We start from the raw sequence: 20,948 nt of genomic DNA on the forward strand, positions 1-20,948 counted from the left end.
TCAAATATTTGTTGATTGAAAAAGCACAATATATTCTAAGGTTTCGACACAACACATACATCTTGTTTAGGTGTGCATATTAAATGACTTTCTTTTCTCCTTTTTGGCTTCTGATTGTGACCAACAGTTCTTGTTATAAAGGTACCATATGCAACGTTTTTAAATGTCATAAAGGCATTAAAAGATGGCAAAAGCAGGCCTATAGGAAATAGCGGGAACGGATATTTACAAGGCTGCTACAATGTGCCAGACACTGGGCTTTGCACTGTAGAGATTTTTTTCAGGACTCAAGAAACTGAAGTCCAGGGTGCTTAGTTACTTCATCCAAGGTTCCACAAGAAGTAAATGGCTGTGCTGAGTTTCAGAAACCTAGATCTGCCTGGTTTCAAAGGGCAGGTCAGTTTTAGTATTGGAAGATTGTTAGAATTAAATGACATTTTCTTTAAAAAGCACTAGGCACCATAGATGGCATTCAACAAATGTTGCTATCACACATCTGTCTGGGATTGGGTACACTTAAATAAGAGGAGGGAAAAGCTGGCTGAATTAATTATACTTGTTTCTAACTAAGAAAGTCTGTTTGATTACAATAATCCTATGTCATTCTTCATACTGAGAAAAAAAAAAGTGCCTGGCAATATTTCAGGTCATGAATACTCCCCTCCCTGCATCACGTAACAAATTATATTTCTGAAAGAGAAAAGAGATTTAAAAGTTTTAGCTGACAGAGACTAAAGGAAGTAAAAAATTTATTCCTGTAAAACAATTTATTTTGTGTTTCGTGTTTTGTTTGTTTGTTTTGTTTTAATGAAGAAATGCTTCTGATTCGTAAGGAAATTTGCAAGGTCAGCTGAGGGGACTCCGTAGCAGCTGGGCCTCCGAAGGTGGAAGGCAAGCGGGTCGCGTTCTCCCTCTCTCTCGCCACCTCTTCTAGGTCCCCCAAAACCTGCTGTTCCGCAACACCGCACGGCCGCCTCGGAAAGTGGGGCAACCCAGGCTCGTTTTGCCTATCAGCAAAAACTCTTTGTATTCGTCGGAGGCGACAAACCATACAAACCCCCCCTCCCAGCTGTCCCAAACGAGCGGGGAGGGCTAACCGCAGTTCCTGCAGCTTCCTCCTTCATCCGCTCGCCGCACCTGGACGCTGGCGGCTCACGACCCCCAGCCGTGACGTCACCGCACCTGGCTCCAGCTGGGGGCCGGGTGGTGAGTCGGCACGCGGCGGGGCGGGAGATTGAAGGATTCTCGCGAGATTTTCCTCCTCCTGGGCCCAGCTCCCGACACCTTCCCACTCTCTCGCCGGGTTTCCACCTAAGTCTTTGGCGTCGCGTTCTGGAACGGCAGGCATTACAGGGGAAGCGAGGGCGCTCGGGGTTACAGCCAACGGCCTAGAAGACGAACCAGCAGGTCCCATCCCCCAGCGGGCGCGACCCAGGGTGGGAAAGCCGCTGTCTGGGCTGGCGAGCGACGGCCCTTCCACCGCCGCGGCTTTGGCGGAGGCCAGGCGCGTGTGGCCGCCGCCGTCTGTTTCTCAGGGGTCGCAGTGACTGGGCTGTCCGAGGAGCGCCGCGGGCAGATGGAGGCACCTCCTCACCCCGCCTGAGCTCAGGAGGGGCACAAGCGAGGCGCAGGGCCCGCCTCCCGCCGCCAGAGCGGCGGCGCGAGCAGCTGGAGGTGGAGCGGCGGCGCTGGGCTTCTCCCCGCGGGGGCCCCCCAGCATGGGTAAGTCTCGGGGGGCGCTTCCCACTGCTCGGCCGACCCTCCCGCTTCGGGAAGGCGATTCCCCTTCTCCGTCTCCGCGGGAAAGGGACGAGGGGAGGACAGCCCCTGCAAGGCAACAGCGAACCTTCCTCTCCGCCCCGCCTTCCACCTTGCTCCCCTCGTGGAGAAATTCGCCAGAGGGCTCGCAGGGCTGCCTCTCGCGCTCCCCTCCCGCCTTTTTCCTGCTCCCCCGAAAGGTGAGGGAGTGGGGGATGGGGGCGCCGGTCATATCTCCTCGCCCACGACTGGCTGAACTCAGCCCCGGGCTTTCCTCTGTTCCCCGGTGCCTTCCTCTCTCTCCCTCAGGCGGGATCGAAGAACTTGGCCAAGTAGCGCTTTCAGCTTCTTTTATCTTCTGCGAGGCTTTGTATAGATTGGCTTTTAAAGAAGTTTTTTGTTGTCGTTGGGAAAGGCAACCTGCCCCCTCCCACCGCGCCCTCGCTAAAACTTTCAAGGGATGCCTGAAGGACAGAGAAGCTGGAGTATTGACTCCGTTTCTACCAAAGGGAGTACGTTGGCATTTAAATATTAAATCTCTGAGGACTGGGTTGGGGTTTGGTAGGATTTCTTTGTTGAACCCTCAGAGAAGCAATTTCCTGTTTGGAGTTAGACTTCCTTGCTAGAGGAGGGAAAAGTACAAGGCCTTATATGTTATTTACTGTGTGTTTCCAAGTTTTGTTTGGGTCTAGGGAAAGCAGTGTGTGGTGCAGCCTGGTTTGAAAGGGAGCGTTGTTGAGCAGCGCAACAATGTTGTTGAGAACAGAGTGTCTCGCTGGGCCAGGCGCTGTCCCTCCATTCTTTAAAAATTAAAAGCAATTTAAACGAGAGCTGCTTTTTTTCTTTTTAAGTGTGCCACCTTAAAGCATACATTTCTGTCACCATAAAACATAAGTATGTTCTGTCCAAAGGAATCTTATTTTGGTTTTGTAGAATACATTAGGAGGATGCTCTCACTTTTTGCTGTTGAGGAGAGTTGGTACTGCTTCATACCAACAAACTATTAACCGAAATTAATAATTTACAAAACTAACAAATGATGTAGAAGCAGAACTGATACAAAATACTGCTGATGTGGCATCTTCCTGCCCACACATTGTTTTGTGGGAAATGCTTTAAGTATAGTGTTTATAGACACTTGCCCTGCCCTTCTGTGTTTCCACAGTCTTTCTACTTTTATGTTCCTCTACGTCCGTCTAGCTTTCAGGAAATTTTTGTACACAAAGTGCTTTTAAGCTCAGAAATAGTGAAACCTTTGGTATTTGGAACTTTCAAATGAATTCCTTTCTAATTGATTGGTTGAACTTACTGGGTAGTTGGTTTATTCCTGATGCATCAAATGATAAAACCACTTGAATCGCTTTGAATGAAAATCATACTAAAATCATATATGTAGTTCTTTTTTGTCCTGAATAGGATGAAGAATATAATTAAACTCCTTGATGACTTAGGGTCATAATAATTTTGGATGTGTCAGGTACTGTGATGCTTGGAATATCTGTTCATTGTATGTAGGACTGTTGATCAGATTTCTTTGCATTTTGTATTTTTCTGCATTGCTGTTGGGTGTACTTGTCACTGAGATCAGTGTCCCCTTTCACTAACTTTGTCCTCTAACTTTTTATATTCATATTTGTAGTTCTGTATTAGGGAAAAATAGACCATTATGTAGTGTGTGAGATCCTCTCTTGAGAAAAATAAATGAGTATCAATACTTGGACATTGGAGTATCTATTTTGATTGTTCAGAGGCCTTTTCTTAGTGTCTTCTTCCCTGTGTTCTAGTTAGGTGTGATAGTTGCATGCACTCACTTTGCCTACTCAGAATGTGTTTTGAAGGTTGATTTATTTGGGGCATTTGTAGTTAATTTTTGAAAGATATTTGTCAGACATTTCCATATGAATGTATACTTCAAATTTATTGGTCATGTAATAATTCATATTAAAATTACCAAAATAATTTAAGGGAGTTTCCGCTAAGAGAAAACTTGCTTGGTTTTGTTATCAGCAGTCTTTATTTCATGAGACGTAAGATGACAGCTTAATATTTACATGGTATTCTACCTGGTTTGTCACAAAGTAAAATAAATCTTCAGTTTCTTTGTTTTGAAGTAATTTGTATAACTATTACAAGATGGGTCCTACATTTAGGTGGTACAGCTATAGAGTTAAGAGCATGGGCTCTGGACTGGGATAGCTTAAGGCCAAATCCCAGCTCTTCTACCTACTCACTGTTGTGACTAAGTTACTTAACCTCTCAGTTCTATCCTCACAGGTTGTTAGGAGTATTGAATGAACTAATACTTGTACAGTGCTTAGAATAGGGCCTAATGCTGGTTGCTGTTATTTCATTTTCAGATGATGTTCTTAATTCTTGTACCAACTTGAAAAAAACAATTCTCAATTTTTGACCTTGGTTAGAAGCAGCATATTATATTTAAAGGACCAGTGGGGCCTGGACTGGTGTGGCTCAGTTGGTTGGTGTCCTACTGCAAGGCGAAAGATCACCAGTTTGATTCCCCTTGTGGGCACATGCCTGGGTTGCGTCTTCAGTAGCAGATCAGTGTTTCTCTCAGCACATTGATGTTTCTCTTCTCCCTCTTTCTCTGCCTCCTTTCCCCTTGCTCCAAAAAAAAACTTTTTTAAAAGTTTTTTTTAAAGAGCCAGTGGGATGAGATGGTTTTGTACTAATGCAGAAATTGAATTTTATACATTGTATTCTTAAAAAATAATATAGAAAGATACTTTCGATATTAGGAATACTGTGAGGAAGCCCAGTATTGGCAGTAGGTTTAGTAGTTTAGGGAAAGCTAAGTAGGATGAGAACTAATACAGCCTTATATGTATCGATATTTTATGTTAAACTGAAGCCCTGTTTTTAGTTTCAACAATCATAAGTTTATCTTAAAGAAATTTTAGGTATTATATGTGAAGGGATTTGGAAAGTGCTTTAAAGTGATAGAAAGGCAGTACTTATTTTTCTTATTCTGAAAGTACAGATCTGCATGTTGGAGTAGAATAAGATAAAGCAAATGGAACAGAGTGTAGACTTTTATTTTTGAATAAGTAAGTGGATTTTAAGGACTGAATCTTTAATTTTAGATAAGGTTATGGACTTTTGTTTGTTATTTTCTGTAAGCTCACATGTATAACAAGCCAACATGTTTAAATTATGAGGTAGTTTTTATGGACAAAAATATGCAGTTGGTTTAGAAATGATAAGTGCATTTATATAATATAGTGATTTATTTCTTTATTTTACTTTGTTGCACTGTTTGGAGAAAATTTTGATTCATACAGATAAGTAGTGGCAAATGGAAAGTTAAGCTAATCCAGAGCATGAAAGAAGAATATTAGGAAATTTTTATTTTGAAGCAAAATTTATAGCAAATCTAATAACCAGTTGCATTCCTTAATTAGTAAGTCCACAGGATCAAATTTTTTCTAAGTATTTCAAACTTTGAATAGTTATAATTCTGTAAAATCACATTAAGGGTGAAAATTCACATTTATAATATTTTATATTTTCCTACAGAAACTAGCCTAAAGTTTGCCATGTGTTTCTCCAAATGAGAGGTTTGCAAAGTATAATGATGTTACATTAACTTAATAATATATGAATTTTAAAACATTTAACATAAAAAGTTATAAAACATGAAATGCTTTTGGTTTATTCCATATTGCCAATCAAAAATACCTCCAAATTTTTATTGACACACAATCCAAATTTGTGATTTTTTTTCTCCCCTCCTTAGTCATAAAATGTCCTCTCCTATTAAATGCATTTTGTGTGATGTTTAATTTTTTAATGCATATGAAGAAATGGTGTCATGTCAAGGGCCTGAAGATAGGCAAGAAAGGAGCTGTAATGATTCTTGATTTGGATAAAAATAGGACAGGTGTTAATCTGCTTTCTAGGTAAACTGTTGAAGCAAGTTGTGAGAGATCTGCAAGTTCCAGCTTGTGTTCAGAAAATAAATGGTGACTAAAACCTAATATGATTGAGATTTAGGTAAATTGGATAATCATTAAGATTGAGCTTTGACTTGCTTAGTTGCAGGATTTGATATCCAACTATTAGGCAGATTGACTTCAGGCTGGGTTTATGTCTTTCTAAGTGGGGGAGAGGCCAGAAAACTGGTCTGGGAAATCTGGATGGAGGTTCATCCATATATACCTACAGTCAGTCTGTCAGTAAGAGGGATGTGTGTAGCCAAAGGCAGTGTGTAGACAGATAGTGGAGCAGGCCAGCTTGGTGTGGGAGTGAGATGGTGGTTGGTAGCAGGCACTAGGTAGCAGTTCGGATTGGCACCTTGGGGGCAATAGGTCTTGAAGACCAAGCCACTGGGAAGGAAAATCAGACAGGGTCCAGGTTTCTTATGTTTGAGAGATACAAGGTGGGTATTTGTTTCCAGGATGAGCTTGGTTATTGGAATTGTTGATGACGAGCCAAGCAGTAAAACTGACAAGATGCTAGCTAGACTCCTTATATATTGGGTTGGCCAAAAAGATTGTTAGGTATTTTTTCCCTAGGATGGCTCTAGTAGCACTTAGTTGTCTTTGATTTCATTTGGAAACAATTTTGTTAGCTTGTATTGTGGCAGCTGTCATATCAGCAGTTCATTTAAAGAAAAGTATTGAAATGGGTGAATTTTTGTGTAACCTTTTTAACATTGAAGATGGAAGAAAATAAATAAGCAACACTTTTTGCATATTATGCTTTATTTTTTCAAGGAAGGTGAAAACGCTAAAAAGCTTTGTGCAGCGTATGGAGAAGGTGCTATGACTGATCGCATGTGCCAAAAATGGTTTGTTAAGTTTTATGCTGGAGGTTTCTCTCTGTATGATATCCCATGGTTGGGTAGACCAGCTGAAGTTGATAGCAATCAAATCGAGACATTAGTTGAAAACAATCAGAGTTATACCATGTGGGGGATAGCTGACATACTCAAAATATCCAAATCAGTAAAGTTATTAGTGAAAGTGAAAAATGTGTCTTTTATTTTATGGAAAAAACCATGAAGTTTTTGGCCAACCAGATGTATTTTTTTTGTTTTGGAACCACATTAGTTGTCTACATTAGTAGTTCGATCTATAAATGTGACATAAATGGACCTGGGTAAGTGGGATGCAGTGAGAATCCTCTTATCTAATGTCCAAAGATATTCCCAGGTCACAGTTTAGCACTCCCTTTGTTTATTTGGTCCCAGGGATTTAATGTCAGCTTTTTCTTTGCTGCTATCTTTTTTCACCTGAGTCATCTCCTTTCAGACTCAATGAAAAACAGATTACAAAGTTTCGGCAACAAGCACACAATCCTAAGAGTGTTGAGTATTCATAACTGCCAACATAATAAACAGGCAGGCAAGTAAGGCATAAGAAACTTTGAAAGTACTATTTTTTGGTCCATTAGTTTTACAGAAGTGGTGTGAGGCAGCTAGCTAGAAAGATCTGTCTCTCTTCTTTTTAAGTGGGATGTACTTGTCCTTTTCATTCCTCCCTTGCACTTACTCACCTCATTCTCACCAGCTTTCTTTTATGTTAATGTTAGATCAATGTTCAAACCTATTAAGCAGATAGAATCCCCTTCGTAATCTTACTAGTGCTTTTCTGACCTGAGACTGTGCTATATATGTAATACTTTCATTTTTCAGTCATAACCTTGGCTTTTAGCCCAAGGGAGGTAGGCATTTTTCTCTGGGCTCCTAAATGCCTCCTCCTTTGGACTAAATTTGACATTACCTCTGTTTTGTTTGGATTTTGTTGGTTTTTGAACGTCTCAGGTGTCTAGGGGATTTTACTCTCAGCTTTTTCATTCAGCCAAAAACAAAGTATACTTGCAGTCTTTTGCACTTAAAGGAGCTTTTACTTTTAAGAAGAAACTCCTTTTAAAAAGGTCATTATTTAAAATTGATATCTAGCCTAAGATGTTGATCTAGTGTCACATATGGCAGTGTTATGGATTCATTCTTTTCTAAAACCTACTTATGCCTTATCAGTCCTTTCCAATGTCTCCAGTGGACTTGATTTTCATAATCTTTCAGGTTTCGTATACTCTGTTAAACTTTCCATCATGATCCAATTCTGTTTCTCATGCTAGCATGAAATCCTAAATTCCTGTGTATTTTAGTGTCACTTAGCTCAGGTTCTTTTTTGATGGTTCAGTGTTCAGGTTGTTGCAAGACATTGTGTGGCATATAATCATTAGGAGTTTCTAGTAGAAAAATACTTTTAAGTATTGTGAGAAACACTCACAATAAAACACCGGGACACAGGACTTGAGCAGCAAAGCGAGGCATTTATTCATGAGTCTGCAGAGTCGGGCGCACCACCAGCCAGGAGCAAGTGTGTGTGAAGTAAAAGAAAACTGGTTCTCACATCAATAAGGAAATGAGCATTAGGTAAGAGGTTCATCAAGAAGAATTTGCAGTATTGTGAGCAGTGTGATTAATCCATTCTAGACATTAGGGGAATTGGGACAAATACAAGGTGGGGGGACCCCCCTAAATACAGAATTATCTTCTGGAGGGTGGGCTTCTTGTAAAACAGGCTTTCCCCGCTAGGTGAGTGTTCCAGAAACCCATCTGTATTGATATACTAGCTGACGTTGTTATGAGAGACTGAGTTCAGCTTCAGTGAATTTTTTTTTGAAGATTATTTCAAGGCGTTTACCCACTTCATGATGGGTGACTTATGAGCGCACCTGCCCACATGCACTGAGTTTGCAACAGTTTTTGACTAAAAACAGCATGACCCCGTGCCCCAACCCTCCCTATTCACCTGATCTCACCTGGAGCAACTTTTTTTGTTGTTTCCTTGGATGAAAAAAGTCCTCAAAGGGCAACGTTTTGCCGATGTGGAAGAGATGACACAAAAAATAGCAGAAGCACTAAGAGGCATCAAAGTCGATGAGTTCAAAAACTGGTTTGAGCAGTGTAAAATATGTCTTTTAGGTGTATAGCATCAAATGCAAAGTACTTTGAAGGTGACTAAAGTTTAAACATATAAAAACACACAATTTTTTATAAATAAATTATGGGTTTTTTTGTTTGTTTGTTTTTTTTTGGTTCCTCCCTCATACAAACTTTGGTGCCCCAAGTAGTTTACAGCAGTATTGGGGGTCGGCCATATTATTAGAATTATCTGGGTTTTTAAAATATTTCCCACAATGCCTGGAAATTGTGATATAAATACTCCTCTACCTTTCCATCCCTCCAGTTGTTGTGTCATAAATGTGTTGGAATGGTTTATAGTGTTGTGATAGGAATTGACAGTCAATCATTGGAAATCCAAACGAGAGGAACTGTGTAGTGCATTAAAAGAATATATGCAAAGTCAGAAATGTTAAGATGTACTAGGAGATGCATAAGGAAGATCAGGATGCAGTATAGATTCCTACATTGCAAGGCAAATAGGATTTGTTCATCTCTCTTTCATTTGACCAGTCACATAATGAGTACTTGGCAGTAGTCAGGATATTTTTTTCTACTCCTGGCACTGAGTCTTTAGAATGAAGCCCACCTTCAGTTGAATTAATGTCTTTAAGGTCCTTTTACTTGAAATATTCAAACTGTGTTAACCTTCTCTGTATCTATCAGTGCTCCACTACTGAGGAGGCCAAAAATTTACCTAACATCTAGACTGACTTTATTAGCTATAACACTGTCATTTCTAGAAAATTTATCATGATTATTGTAATAATCAAGTACCAAATTATTTGTTTTGGATTATAAGTATAGAAGTTAATATATTTGTAAAATTGAGACAATATAGTCTTGGGTAAGTTGAGTATAATGTTCTTAGGAAACATTTAAGTTGGTTTTTCAAATGTATATAATCTTTTTGTATTTTGTAACTTAATTTATTGACAAATGTGTTTTGCTGATATCAAAGTTTTTGCATTAGACTTTCATTGCAATTCTTGCTGTGCTGCAGAGGATTGTACTCTGGAATATTTTGCCTTGCTGTTTTTTAGTGTGCATGTGTGCGTGTGCACACACACTGTTGTAATCACAGAGATACCGAGTGCCCTTTTTGGTAAGGCAGCAGTAGAAATGTCTACAGGCAAATGTTCTTCTTCATGTAGCCTTGTGATTTGAGAGACTGCATGACCTTCATGGTGTGAAGATTAGTCATGTTCTTGTCTGCCGGCTTCGGGTGTTTAGGCATGTGAACATACTTCTTGGCCTCCATCACTTCTTCCTTAAAATGGAGTTCATAATTGGCAATCTGGTTCCTCTTGGGTGTCAGCATTGCAGTGGGGCCAGAGCTGGAATGGAAGGGTCCAAAATGCAATGGAATTTATAATTTAGGAGCTTGTAGTTTAAAGCTAAAACTAAAAACTTTTGTTACTCTCTTCATTTCACATTTAATAACTTTACTTGCCCTGAACTCATTGATATCAGAAATCACATCACTTATTTAATTCTATTTAAAAAATTTCTTCACACCCTTAATAACTAACAGAAAATCAGGAGCCAGTCTAATGAATAATACGAACTTTAAATATATTGAAATATGTCTGCCTAAAACAGATTAAATTAATTTGCTTAAAAATTTTTGTCTTAAATAACTTGAACAATGTTGGTTGAACTGTAAAATTAATACCATCTTCAGTGGGTGCTGGAAAGCAAGTATACATGTTCTTTGAAGCATACTAAATTGATAAATTACATATCAAATCTGATAGTAGCTATGTTAAACAGGTGAAATTATTTTTAACGTATTGGACTAAAGAAAATACATTATTTTAACACATGCAATATAAAAAGTTATTAATGTGATAGTTTACCTTTTTTTTCTGTTTTCAAAATCTGGTGTGTATTTTGTATCTATATCACATCCCAGTTTGGACCATCCACAATTCAGGTATTCAGTAGACACCTTTGGCTGTTGGTTACCAGCTGGACAGTGCAGTTTTAGAATGTAAATCATATAGGATTTTTGTGAATCTAATGAAATTATATATGAAAATATTTTTAAAGTATTATGCAATTATAAATTATTATAAGGATTTGTACTATATTAGGGTTTGTTAATAAGTCATTTTTATCCTTATTTGATTAATATTGTATTAGATATTTAGTGATAATTTATTATAATTAAATAACAAGTATATTTTCTAATGGAAAGAATATTCAGCCCTGGCTGCTGTGGCTCAGTGGATTGAGCATCGGCCTGGGAGCCAAGTGTCTCTGGTTCGATTCCCAGTCAGGGCACATGACCAGGTTGCACGTCAGGTTCCCGGTTGGGGGCGCGAGTGAGAGGCAACCACACAGTGATGTTTCTCTCCCTCTCTCTCTCCTTTCCCCTCTCTCTAAAAATAAATAAACAAATTATTTAAAAAAAAAGAATATTCAGTTGAGTGGATTGTATGCAATAGGCCTGCAGTTTATTTCATTGTTTTCTAAATAAAATGTAATTTTGGCACTTGAACTGGTAGTGTTGCTTGAATGTATAATTTGGCCTTAATAATAAGAGAACTTTTTTCAGTGTAGAATGCTTACTTTTAGAGATAATAAATAAGATTAAGAATGGTATTTCCCAAATGAATGCTGTTGGTGAAAAGCTCAAAAGGAAAACACAATTATTGGGGATGTATAAGTTCTCGGAAATGACATGGGGAAAATATTTCAGAAGTCTGTCAGTTTTAAAGATAAAAACTTTTGCACAGACCTTAATGATGCCATTGTTCTGGCTAAAGGTTCTATACTTTTATTGACTATTCAGTGAGTTCTGTGATCTGAAAAAAAGTTCTGAAGGACTGTTATAGCTATTATGTGATTTCTTCCCCACATTCTAACATTTATTCTTCTTTTTAATTAGTCATATTTCACAATAATTGTTTCTTTCTCAGGAAGATAAAACAATTTTTTTAAAATCCTCACTTGAGGATATTTTTTCCATTGCTTTTAGAGAGAAAGGAAGGGAGAGAAACATCAATGTGAGAGAGAAACATCAATGGGTTGCCTCCTGTACACACCTAGACCAGGGATCATACATACCAGACCCAGAATTGAACCCACAACCTAGGTATGTGCCCTGACTGGTAATCAAACTCACAACCTTTTGGTTATGGAACAATGCTCCAACCAACTGAGCCACACCAACCAGGGCAATTATAATTTTATCTTGTTACTAAATACTTTGGTTTAAATTTAACAAATGTTTCTCTAGGTCTTTATATATCAGTTAGCAAAAACAGAAGCTCAAAATAAAAAGGTGGGCAAGATCCTTAACACTCCAGTTGCTTAATCATTACTAGGGAGATTGCAGTATAGTATTGTACTATTTATTAGGTAGTACTTCTGTTTATGCATAATTTTTAGCACTTTACAGACATTATCTCTATTAATTTTCTCAGCAATTATATATTTTGGGCTACTGTTACTCGTCATTTTACACAACAGGGAACAAGCACAGAATTAGTAATTAGTACTCAATCCAGGCAGTCCTCTTCTAGTGTTTGTACTCTTAACTACTAAAAAATGTGGGATGAATTCTTAACTCTTCCTTTGAGAAGTGTCATTTGGATTACAGATAATAAGCATTCTTGATTCTCTTATCATGCCCTACTTTTGAAAAAAATCCATTCTGTTCACATTGTAATTTACTGTATAATTTCCTTATTTAGTATGCTTGTTTATTTCTGTTTACCCTAATATAAACTCCATTAGTGAAGAGAGCTTTGTTTTTTCTTCTTAGATGTATCCATGTGCCTAGAAAAAGTGCTTTTCAGTAGCAGCCACTCAAATATTTGCTAATTGAGTATTGAGTTTGATTATATCATACTTGTGTTGAAATAAGAATTTAGAGTTTTAGGCAATATGCCATCCTTTTAATGTTACAGATAGGTGTTGAATACATACTGTATGTCCGTCACTATAATGGAGTTTGGGATACAAAGATGAGTAAAGCATAGCCCCCTGCTCTCAACTCTGGCTAGATAATGTTTTTTAGTGATTTGAATTTAACACTACTTTTTTCTTAAGTATATTTTATTGATTATGTTGTTAAAGTAGCCCCAATTATTTTCCCTTTGCTGCCTTCTGCCCAGTACCCCCCTCCCCTCCAGCAATCCCACCTCCCTTAGTTCATCTCCATGGGTCATGCATATAAGTTCTTGGGCTTCACCCTTTCCTATATTATTCTTAACTTCCCCCTGTCTATTTTGTACCTACCAATTATGCTTCTTAATCTCTACACCATTTCCCCATTTCTCCCCATTTCCCCTCCCAGCTGATAACCCTCCAAATGATCCCCATACCTATGATTCTGTTTCTGTTCTGGTTTGCTTAGTTGGATTTTGTTTTTATTTTTTAGATTTGGTTGTTGATAGTTGTGAGTCTGTAGTCATTTTAGTGTTCATAGTTTTGATCTTCTTTTTCTTCAATAAGTCCCTTTAACATTTCATATAATAACGGTTTGGTGATGATGAACTCTTTTAACTTTACCTTGTCTGGGAAGCACTTCATCTGCCCTTCCATTCTAAATGATAGCTTTTCTGGATAGAGTAATCTTAGCTGTAGGTCCTTGCTTTTCATCAGATTGAATACATCTTGCCAGTCCCTTCTTGTTTGCAAAGTTTCTTTTGAGAAATCAGCTGAGAGTCTTATAGGCACCCCTTTGTAGGTAACTGTCTTCTTTTCTCTTGCTGCTTTTAAGATTCTTTATCTTGAACCTTTGGCATTTTAATGATGATGTGTCTTGGTGTGGTCCTCTTCGGGTCTAGCTTGTTTGGGACTCTCTGTGCTTCCTGGACTTGTGTGTCTATTTCCTTCACCAGATTTGGAGAGTTTTTCTTCATTATTTTTTCACATAAGCTTTCAATCTCTTGCTCTTACTCTTCTCCTTCTAGCACCCCTATCATTCAGATGTTGGCACATTTAGAGTTGTCCCAGAGCCTCCTATTTTTTTTTCAATTCTTGTTTCCTCATTCTGTTCTGGTTGACTGTTTTCTTCCTTATGTTCCAAATCATTGATTTGAACCCCAGTTTCCTTCCCTTCACCATTGGTTTTGTGTGGATTTTCCTTCATTTCATTTAGCATATCCTTCATTTCTTCCCTTATGCGTTTGCCATTCTCAACCATGTCTATCAAGCCTGCAAGCATCTTTATCACTAGTGTTTTGAATTCTGCGTCTGTTAGGTTGGCTATCCCCTCATTTCTCAGTTCTCCCACTGGAACCTTGATTCGTCCCTCTTTTGGGCAATACTCCTCTGTTTTCTCATCATGATAGGCGTCTGTGTTTGCCTCTGTGTCTTAGGTAGAGCTGTTACTTTTGTTACGTCGTAAGGGGCAGGGCCTTAGGTATTGATAAGTACGGTGTGACCTATTTCACCACGTTGTGGTGCTGTATGTGAGGGAGGGGCCTGAGATTGAGCCCTCTAAACAAGTGGACTCTGCTGAGAGACTGACAGTTTCTTCCTCCGCCCCGGCCCCCACTGGTTTGCACAGTCAGAAGCAACGAGGCTTTATTTTCCCCAGCTTTTTTTAATGTGTGACTTCACTTTCCGCCAGCGGGCCAAAGCCACTGTTGCCACTGCCGCCACACCACATCCTCTCCACCCTTCCACCCTTACTCTGCCCCTTTTACCTGTCTGTATGAATATTTTTTCTTTATATCTTTGGTTGTTGGACTTTCATGCAGCTCAATTTTTGGGAACTGCTGACTGCCTCCAGTTTTGAGGTAGTTGTATTCCTTCTTAGTTTGGAGGGAGATGCAGTGTGTCTACCTATGCCTCCATTTTGGCTGGAAGTCCCTCTTAATTCTTTACTAAAGATGAATTAATAGGCAATAATAAATGGCATCACAAATCCCTTCAGATGTCTTTTAAAATTTTGGCATGTAACTCTTTATATTTTTCTTTGGATGTTGGGTTTTCTGGATTGATCATCTGTGACCTTTCTTTGCTTTCATATTTTATGTCTCTTTGCTTTACCTTTTTGGGAAAATTTTCTTGGATTTGTTTCTACCCTCTACTGCGCCCCCCCACCCCACAGCTAATACAACATGTTGGAAAGACATAAATTTCTAAGTACTTTCTGTTTTTTCATGGCATTCTATTTATATTTCATTAACTTTATTACAGTCATACGTCATTTTATTGGGCTTTGTTTTACTGTGCTTCATAGATATTTTTTTCCTCAACAAATTGAAAGTTTGTGGCAACCCTGCATTGAGCAAGTCTGTCAGTGCCATTTTTTAACATTCAGTCACTTCATGTCTCTTTCACATTTTGATAATTCTGACTATTTCAGTTTTATTTATTTGTTTGTTTGCTTGTTTGTTTTTAGAAAGGAGAGGGAGAAAGTAAGGGAAACATCAATGTGTGGTTCCCTCTCACACGCCCCCAACTGGGGGCTTGGCCTGCAACACAGGCATGTTCCCTGACTGGGAATTGAACTGGTGACCCTTTCATTCTCAGGCTGGCACTCAGTCAGTTGAGCCACACCAGCCAGGGTTATTATATTTTTTATGCTGATCAGTGGTCATTGATTTTGTTTTTATTTTTATTTTTGTATTGCTATTGTAGTTGTTTGGGGGCACTATTTTTTTTAAAGGAGTTAAGAAAAATTTTTTTCTGAGAGGGGGGAAGTGAGAGAGTTAGAGTGGGAGAGAAACATTGATGTGAGAGAGAAATATCAACCTGTATGCATCCTGACTGTCGACCAAACTGGCAACCCCTTTCTTTGCAGGACGACATCCAACGAACTGAGCCACTCTGGTAAGAGCTGTTTTGGGGCACTTTAAACCACACCCATATATGATTTTGAACTTACTTGATAAATGTGTGTATTCTGACTGCTCCATCACCAGTTGTTCCTGATCTTTCTTTTTCCCCCGGCCTGTTTTTTTTCCTGAGACACAGTCATATTGAAATTAAGCCAATTAATAACCCTGTGATGGTCTCTGAAGTGTTCAAGTGAAAGAAGGAGTAGCAGTCTTTCACTTTAAATCAAAGGCTTTATAAATGATTGCGTTCAGTAAGGAAGTCATGTCGAAAGCTGAAATGCACCAAAAGCTAGGTCGTGCCATTAGCCAAGTTGTGAATGCAAAGGAAGAGTTCTTGAAGGAAATTAAAAAGTGCTACTCCAGTGAACACACAAATGATAAGGAAGCAGAAATAGCCTTTTGCTGATTACAAAGTTTTAGTGGTCTGGATAGAAGATCAAACCAGCCATAACATTCCTTGAACCCAAAGCCTAATTCACGCCAAGCCCCTAACTCTTCAGTTCTCTGAAGGCTGAGAGAGGTTGAAGAAGCTGCAGAAGAAAAGTCTGATGCTAACAGAAGTTCATGAGGTTTAAGAAAAGAATCCACCTTCATAACAAAAATGTAAGGTGAAGCAGCAAGTGCTGATGTAAAAGCTTTAACAGATTGTCCAGAAATCTAGCTAAGATAAGTAATGAAGGTTGGTTATATAAACAGATTTTCAGTGTATGTGAAATAATGTTGTATTGGACAGACAATGCAACCTAGGACTTTTAATAGCTAGAGAGAAGTCGGTGTCTGGCTTCAAATGACAGGCTGATTCTCTTGTTAGGGGCTAAAGCAGTTGGCGACTTTAAGTTGGAGTCAGTGCTCATTTACTACTCTGAAAATTCTAGGTCCCTTAAGATTATACTAAGTCTACTCAGTCTGTGCTCTATAAAAGGAACAATCAAAGTCTGGATGGCAGTATATGTTTATAATACGGTTTACTGAATATTTTCAGCCCATTGTTGAGAGTTAATGCTCAGGATAAAAGATTCCTCTTAAACTATTACTGCTCATTTAAAATTCCCCTCTTCACCGAAGATTAGTGATGTATAAGGAGATTAATGTTTTCATGCCTGTTAATACAACGTTCATCCTGTAGCCAGTGAGTCAAGGAGTAATTTTGACTTTCAAGTCTTCTTATTTAAGAAATAGATTCGTAAGACAGTAGCTGCCATTGATAGTGATTCCTCTGATGAAACTGGGCAAAGTAAATTGAAAATCTTGAAATAATTCACCATTTTAGATGTCATTAACATTCTTAACTCATGGGAAGAGGTTAAAATATTCACATTGGCAGGAGTTTGGAAGAAGTTGATTACAGCCAACACGGGTGACTGACTTCGAGGGATTCAGGACATCAGTGGAAGAAATAACTCAGAGGTGGTGGAAACAGACAACTGTAATTAGAGGTGGAGCCTGAATATGTGACTTAATTGCTGCAATTTCATGATAAAACTTCAATGAATGAGGAATTGCTTCTTATGGATGAGCAAAGAAAGTGTTTTCTTAAAATGGAATCTATCTCTGGTAAAGATTGTTGAAATGACAAAGGATATAGAATATTACATAAACTTAGTTGATAAAGAGGGCAGGGATTGAGAGGGCTGATTCCAATTTTGAAAGAAGTTTTATGGAGGAAATGCTGTTTAACAGCATTGCCTGCTACAGAGAAATTGTGAAAGGAAGAGTCAATTGATGCAGCAAACTTTATTGTTGCCTTATTAATTTGTGTGACTTGCTTTATTGCAACATTGCCTTTATTGTGGTAGTCTGGAACTGAATCTGCAATATCATTTAAAAATTTTTTAAATTTATTTTTAGAGAGGGAAACAGAGGGAGAGAAACAGTGATCTGTGGCCTCCCATGCACCCTGACCGAGACCAAACCCGGAATCCAGGCGTATGCCGTGACCGGAATTCGAACCAGTGACCCTTTGTTTTGCAGAACAACCTCCAAACCAACTGAGCCACATGGATCAGGGCTGAAATCACAGTATCTTTGATGTATGCCTGTATATTTCTTGAGGATTCAAATTTGCACATGTTTAGATTTTTAAAATTTTTGAAATGTAGAAATTTTAGAAGTACAGTACAAATAAATTTTTTCCTGAATACCTTTCTTCTGAATATTTTAGTGTGTATTTTCTACAAACCAGGACCTTTTGCTACTTAATCATAACCCATCCGTAAAATTTAATAAATTAATATTTACTTATGCATTTATGGACTTCATGGTTTTACTTTATTCAGTGGAGTATATTCAATTACTGTCATTTATTTTGATACTCAGAGTTTCCTGATATGGCCTGTGGGAGCATTCATTCATTCCTCACACAAGGACGTGCTTTGAGAGGCAGGGAGAGAAGGAGAGAAACATTGGTCGGTCACTTCTTGCACTCACCTTGACCAGGGATTGAACCTGTAACCTATGCCTGTGCTCTGACCAGGAATTGAACCTGTGACTTTTTGATCTACAAGACAACAATCTAACCAATGGAGCCAAACTGGCCAGGGCAGTGGGAACCTTTTTTTTTTTTAATTTATTTTAGTTATTTTTATTGTTTTTCTATTACGGTTGTCCCACTTTTCCCCCCAATTGCTCTTCCCCACCCAGCCCACCCCTTTTCCCACAGTCAGTCCCCACCCCGTTGTCCATGTCCATGGGTTATTTATACTTGTTCCTTTACTAAACCCTTCCCCTACTTATCCCCTTTCTCTCCTCCTTTCCCCCTTAATAACTGTGACTCTGTTCCTTGTTTACATGTCTCTGGTTCAGTTTGGTCATTTGTTTGTGTTGTTCATTATTCTCCTGTATTAAGTGATATCATATGGTATTTTCTTTCATTGCCTGGCTTATTTCGCTAAGCATAATTCTCTCTAGTTCCATCCTTATCTCAAATGGCAGGAGTTCCTTTCTTTCTGCTGCATAGTATTCCATTGTGTAAATGTACCACAGTTTTTTAATCCACTCATGTACAGATGGGCACTTCGGCGGTTTCAAGCACTTGGCTATTGTAAATAGCACTGCTGTGAACATAGGGGTGCATAAGTTCTTTTGAATTGGGGTTTCAGGATTCTTCGGGTATAATACTAGCATTGGAATTGCATGGTTCAAAAGGCAGTTCCATTTTTAGTTTTTTCAGGAAATTCCATGACAGTTTTACTTCATCTTTTCCAATTTGGATGCCTTTTATTTCTTTCTTGTCGATCGCTGTGGCTAGAACTTCCAACACTGTTTTGAATAGGAGTGGAGAGAGTGGATTTCCTTGTCATGTTCCTGATATCAGAGGGAATGCTTTCAGTTTTTGCTCATTGAGTATGATGTTGGCTTCAGGTTCCTCGTGCATGGCCTTTATTATGTTGAGGTATGGTTTCTCTATTCCCACTTTGCTGAGTATTTTCATCATAAATAGGTGTTGTACTTTATCAAATGCTTTTTCAGCATCTATTGATATGATCATGTGATTTTTTATCTTTTTGTTTATGTGTTGTATTACGTTTATTGATTTGTGAATACTAAACTATCTTTGCATCTGTGGGATAACTCCCACTTGATCGTGGTGTATGATCTTTTTAATGTGTTGCTGGATCTGGTTTGCCAATATTTTGTTGAGGATTTTAGCATCTGTGTTCATCAGCGATATTGGCCTGTAGTTTTTTTGTTGTGTCTTGACCTGGTTTTGGGATTAGGGTAATAATTGCTTCATAGAATGAGTTTGGGAGTCTTCCCTCTTTTGGATTTTTTGGAATAGTTTGAGAAGGGTAAGCGTTAGTTCTTGCCTGAATGTTTTGTAAAATTCCCCTGTGAAGCCATCTGGTCCAGGGCTTTTGTGTGCCAGAAGTTTTTTTGATTACTGCTTCAATTTCACTAGTTGTTATTGGTCTATTCAGGCTTTCTGCTTCTTTTTGATTCAGTTTTGGAAGATTATATGTTTCTAGAAATTTGTCCATTTCATTTAGGTTGTCAAGTTTCTTGTCATACAGTTGTTTGTAGTAATTTCTTACAATCCTTTGTATTTCTGTGATATCGAATATGATTTCTCCTCTTTCGTTTCTGATTCTGTTTATTTGGGTCCTCTCTTTTTTTCTTGGTGAGCCTGGCTAAAGGTGTGTCGATTTTTAAAAATCTTTTGAAAGAACCAGCTCCTAGTTTTATCTTTTCAATTGTTTGTTCAGTCTCTCTGTCATTTAATTCTGCTCTGATCTTGGTGATTTCCTTCCTTCTGCTCACTCTGGGCTTTCTTTGTTGTTGTTGTTCTAGTTCTTGTAGCTGTAGGGTTACATTTTTTATTTGAGATTCTTCTATCCTTTTTTTTTTTTTAAGTATATTTTATTAATTATGTTGTTACAGTAGTTCCAATTGTTTTCCCCTTTGTTCCCCTCCACCCAGTATTCCCCTTCCCTCCAGCAATCCCACCCCCCTTAGTTCATGTCCATGGGTCATGCATATAAGTTCTTTGGTTTCACCTTTTCCTACATTATTCTTAACTTCCCCCTGTCTATTTTGTACCAACCAATTATGCTTCTTAGTCCCTGAACCATTTCCCCATATATCCCCCTCCCCGCTCCCAGCTGATAACCCTCTAAATGATCCCCATACCTATGATTCTGTTCCTATTCTGGTTTGCTTAATTGGATTTTGTTTTTATTTTTTAGATTCAGTTGTTGATAGTTGTGAGTTTGTTGTCATTTTAGTGTTCATAGTTTTGATCTTCTTTTTCTTAAGGAAGTCCCTTGACATTTCAATAATAATGGCTTGGTGATGATTAACTCCTTTATCTTCACCTTGTCTGGAAAGCACTTCATCTGTCCTTCCATTCCAAATGATGGCTTTGCTGGATAGAATAATCTTGGTTGTAGGTTGCTTTTCATCAGATTGAATACATCTTGCCAGTCCCTTCCTGCCTGCAAAGTGTCCTCTGAGAAATCAACTGATAGTCTTATAGGCACCCCCCCCTCCCCGCTATAGGCAACTCTCTGCCTCTCTCTTGCTGCCCCCAGGACTCTGTCTTTATCTTTCACCTTTGGCATCTCAATCATGGTGTGTCCTGGTGTGTCGTCCTCTCTGGGTCTAGCTCACAGAGGACCCTCCATGCTTCCCAGACCTGTATGTCCATCTCCTTCAAAAAATTTTGGAAGTTTTCCTCGGTTTTTCCAATTCTTGCTTCCTCATTCTGCACTGGTTGACTTTTTTTCTTCCTTGTGTTCCAGATCATGGATTTGAACCCCGGTTTCTTTCCCTTCACCACTGGTTTTCCTTCGTTTCACTTAGCAGCCTTCATTTCTTCTCTTATGCATTTGCAGTACTCAAGCATATCTGTTAGGTCTGTGAGCATATTTATCACCAGTGTTTTGAATCCTGAGTCTGTTAGATTGTCTATCTCTTCATCTGTTAGGTTGGCTATCTCTTCATCTCTTAGTTCTCCCACT

The 20,948-nt window shown here is 38.7% G+C and overlaps 1 protein-coding gene and 1 long non-coding RNA gene across 2 annotated transcripts in view; one reads left to right on the forward strand and one right to left on the reverse strand.

Annotated features, from left to right (window-relative positions):
- Nucleotides 1-785: 785 nt before the first annotated feature.
- LOC150007103 (uncharacterized) lies at nucleotides 786-1,695 on the reverse strand. Its single transcript, XR_016512016.1, has 2 exons — nucleotides 1,098-1,695; nucleotides 786-1,007 (listed from the first exon to the last, which is right to left on the reverse strand). It is a non-coding gene; the product is annotated as an uncharacterized LOC150007103 (long non-coding RNA).
- The window catches only part of CD2AP (CD2 associated protein), a 121,918-nt gene continuing 102,212 nt past the window's right edge, over nucleotides 1,243-20,948 (forward strand). Inside the window, exons 1-2 of the mRNA XM_090282557.1 lie at nucleotides 1,243-1,407; nucleotides 1,536-1,722. Of these exons, the coding sequence (XP_090138683.1) occupies nucleotides 1,719-1,722 (4 nt within the window). The 5' untranslated portion in view covers nucleotides 1,243-1,407; nucleotides 1,536-1,718. The remainder of the gene's footprint in view (nucleotides 1,408-1,535; nucleotides 1,723-20,948) is intronic.

This window comes from Furipterus horrens, unplaced genomic scaffold (genome assembly GCF_987537825.1).
Source record: "Furipterus horrens unplaced genomic scaffold, mFurHor1.1.pri manual_scaffold_6, whole genome shotgun sequence".
NCBI lineage: Eukaryota > Metazoa > Chordata > Mammalia > Chiroptera > Furipteridae > Furipterus > Furipterus horrens.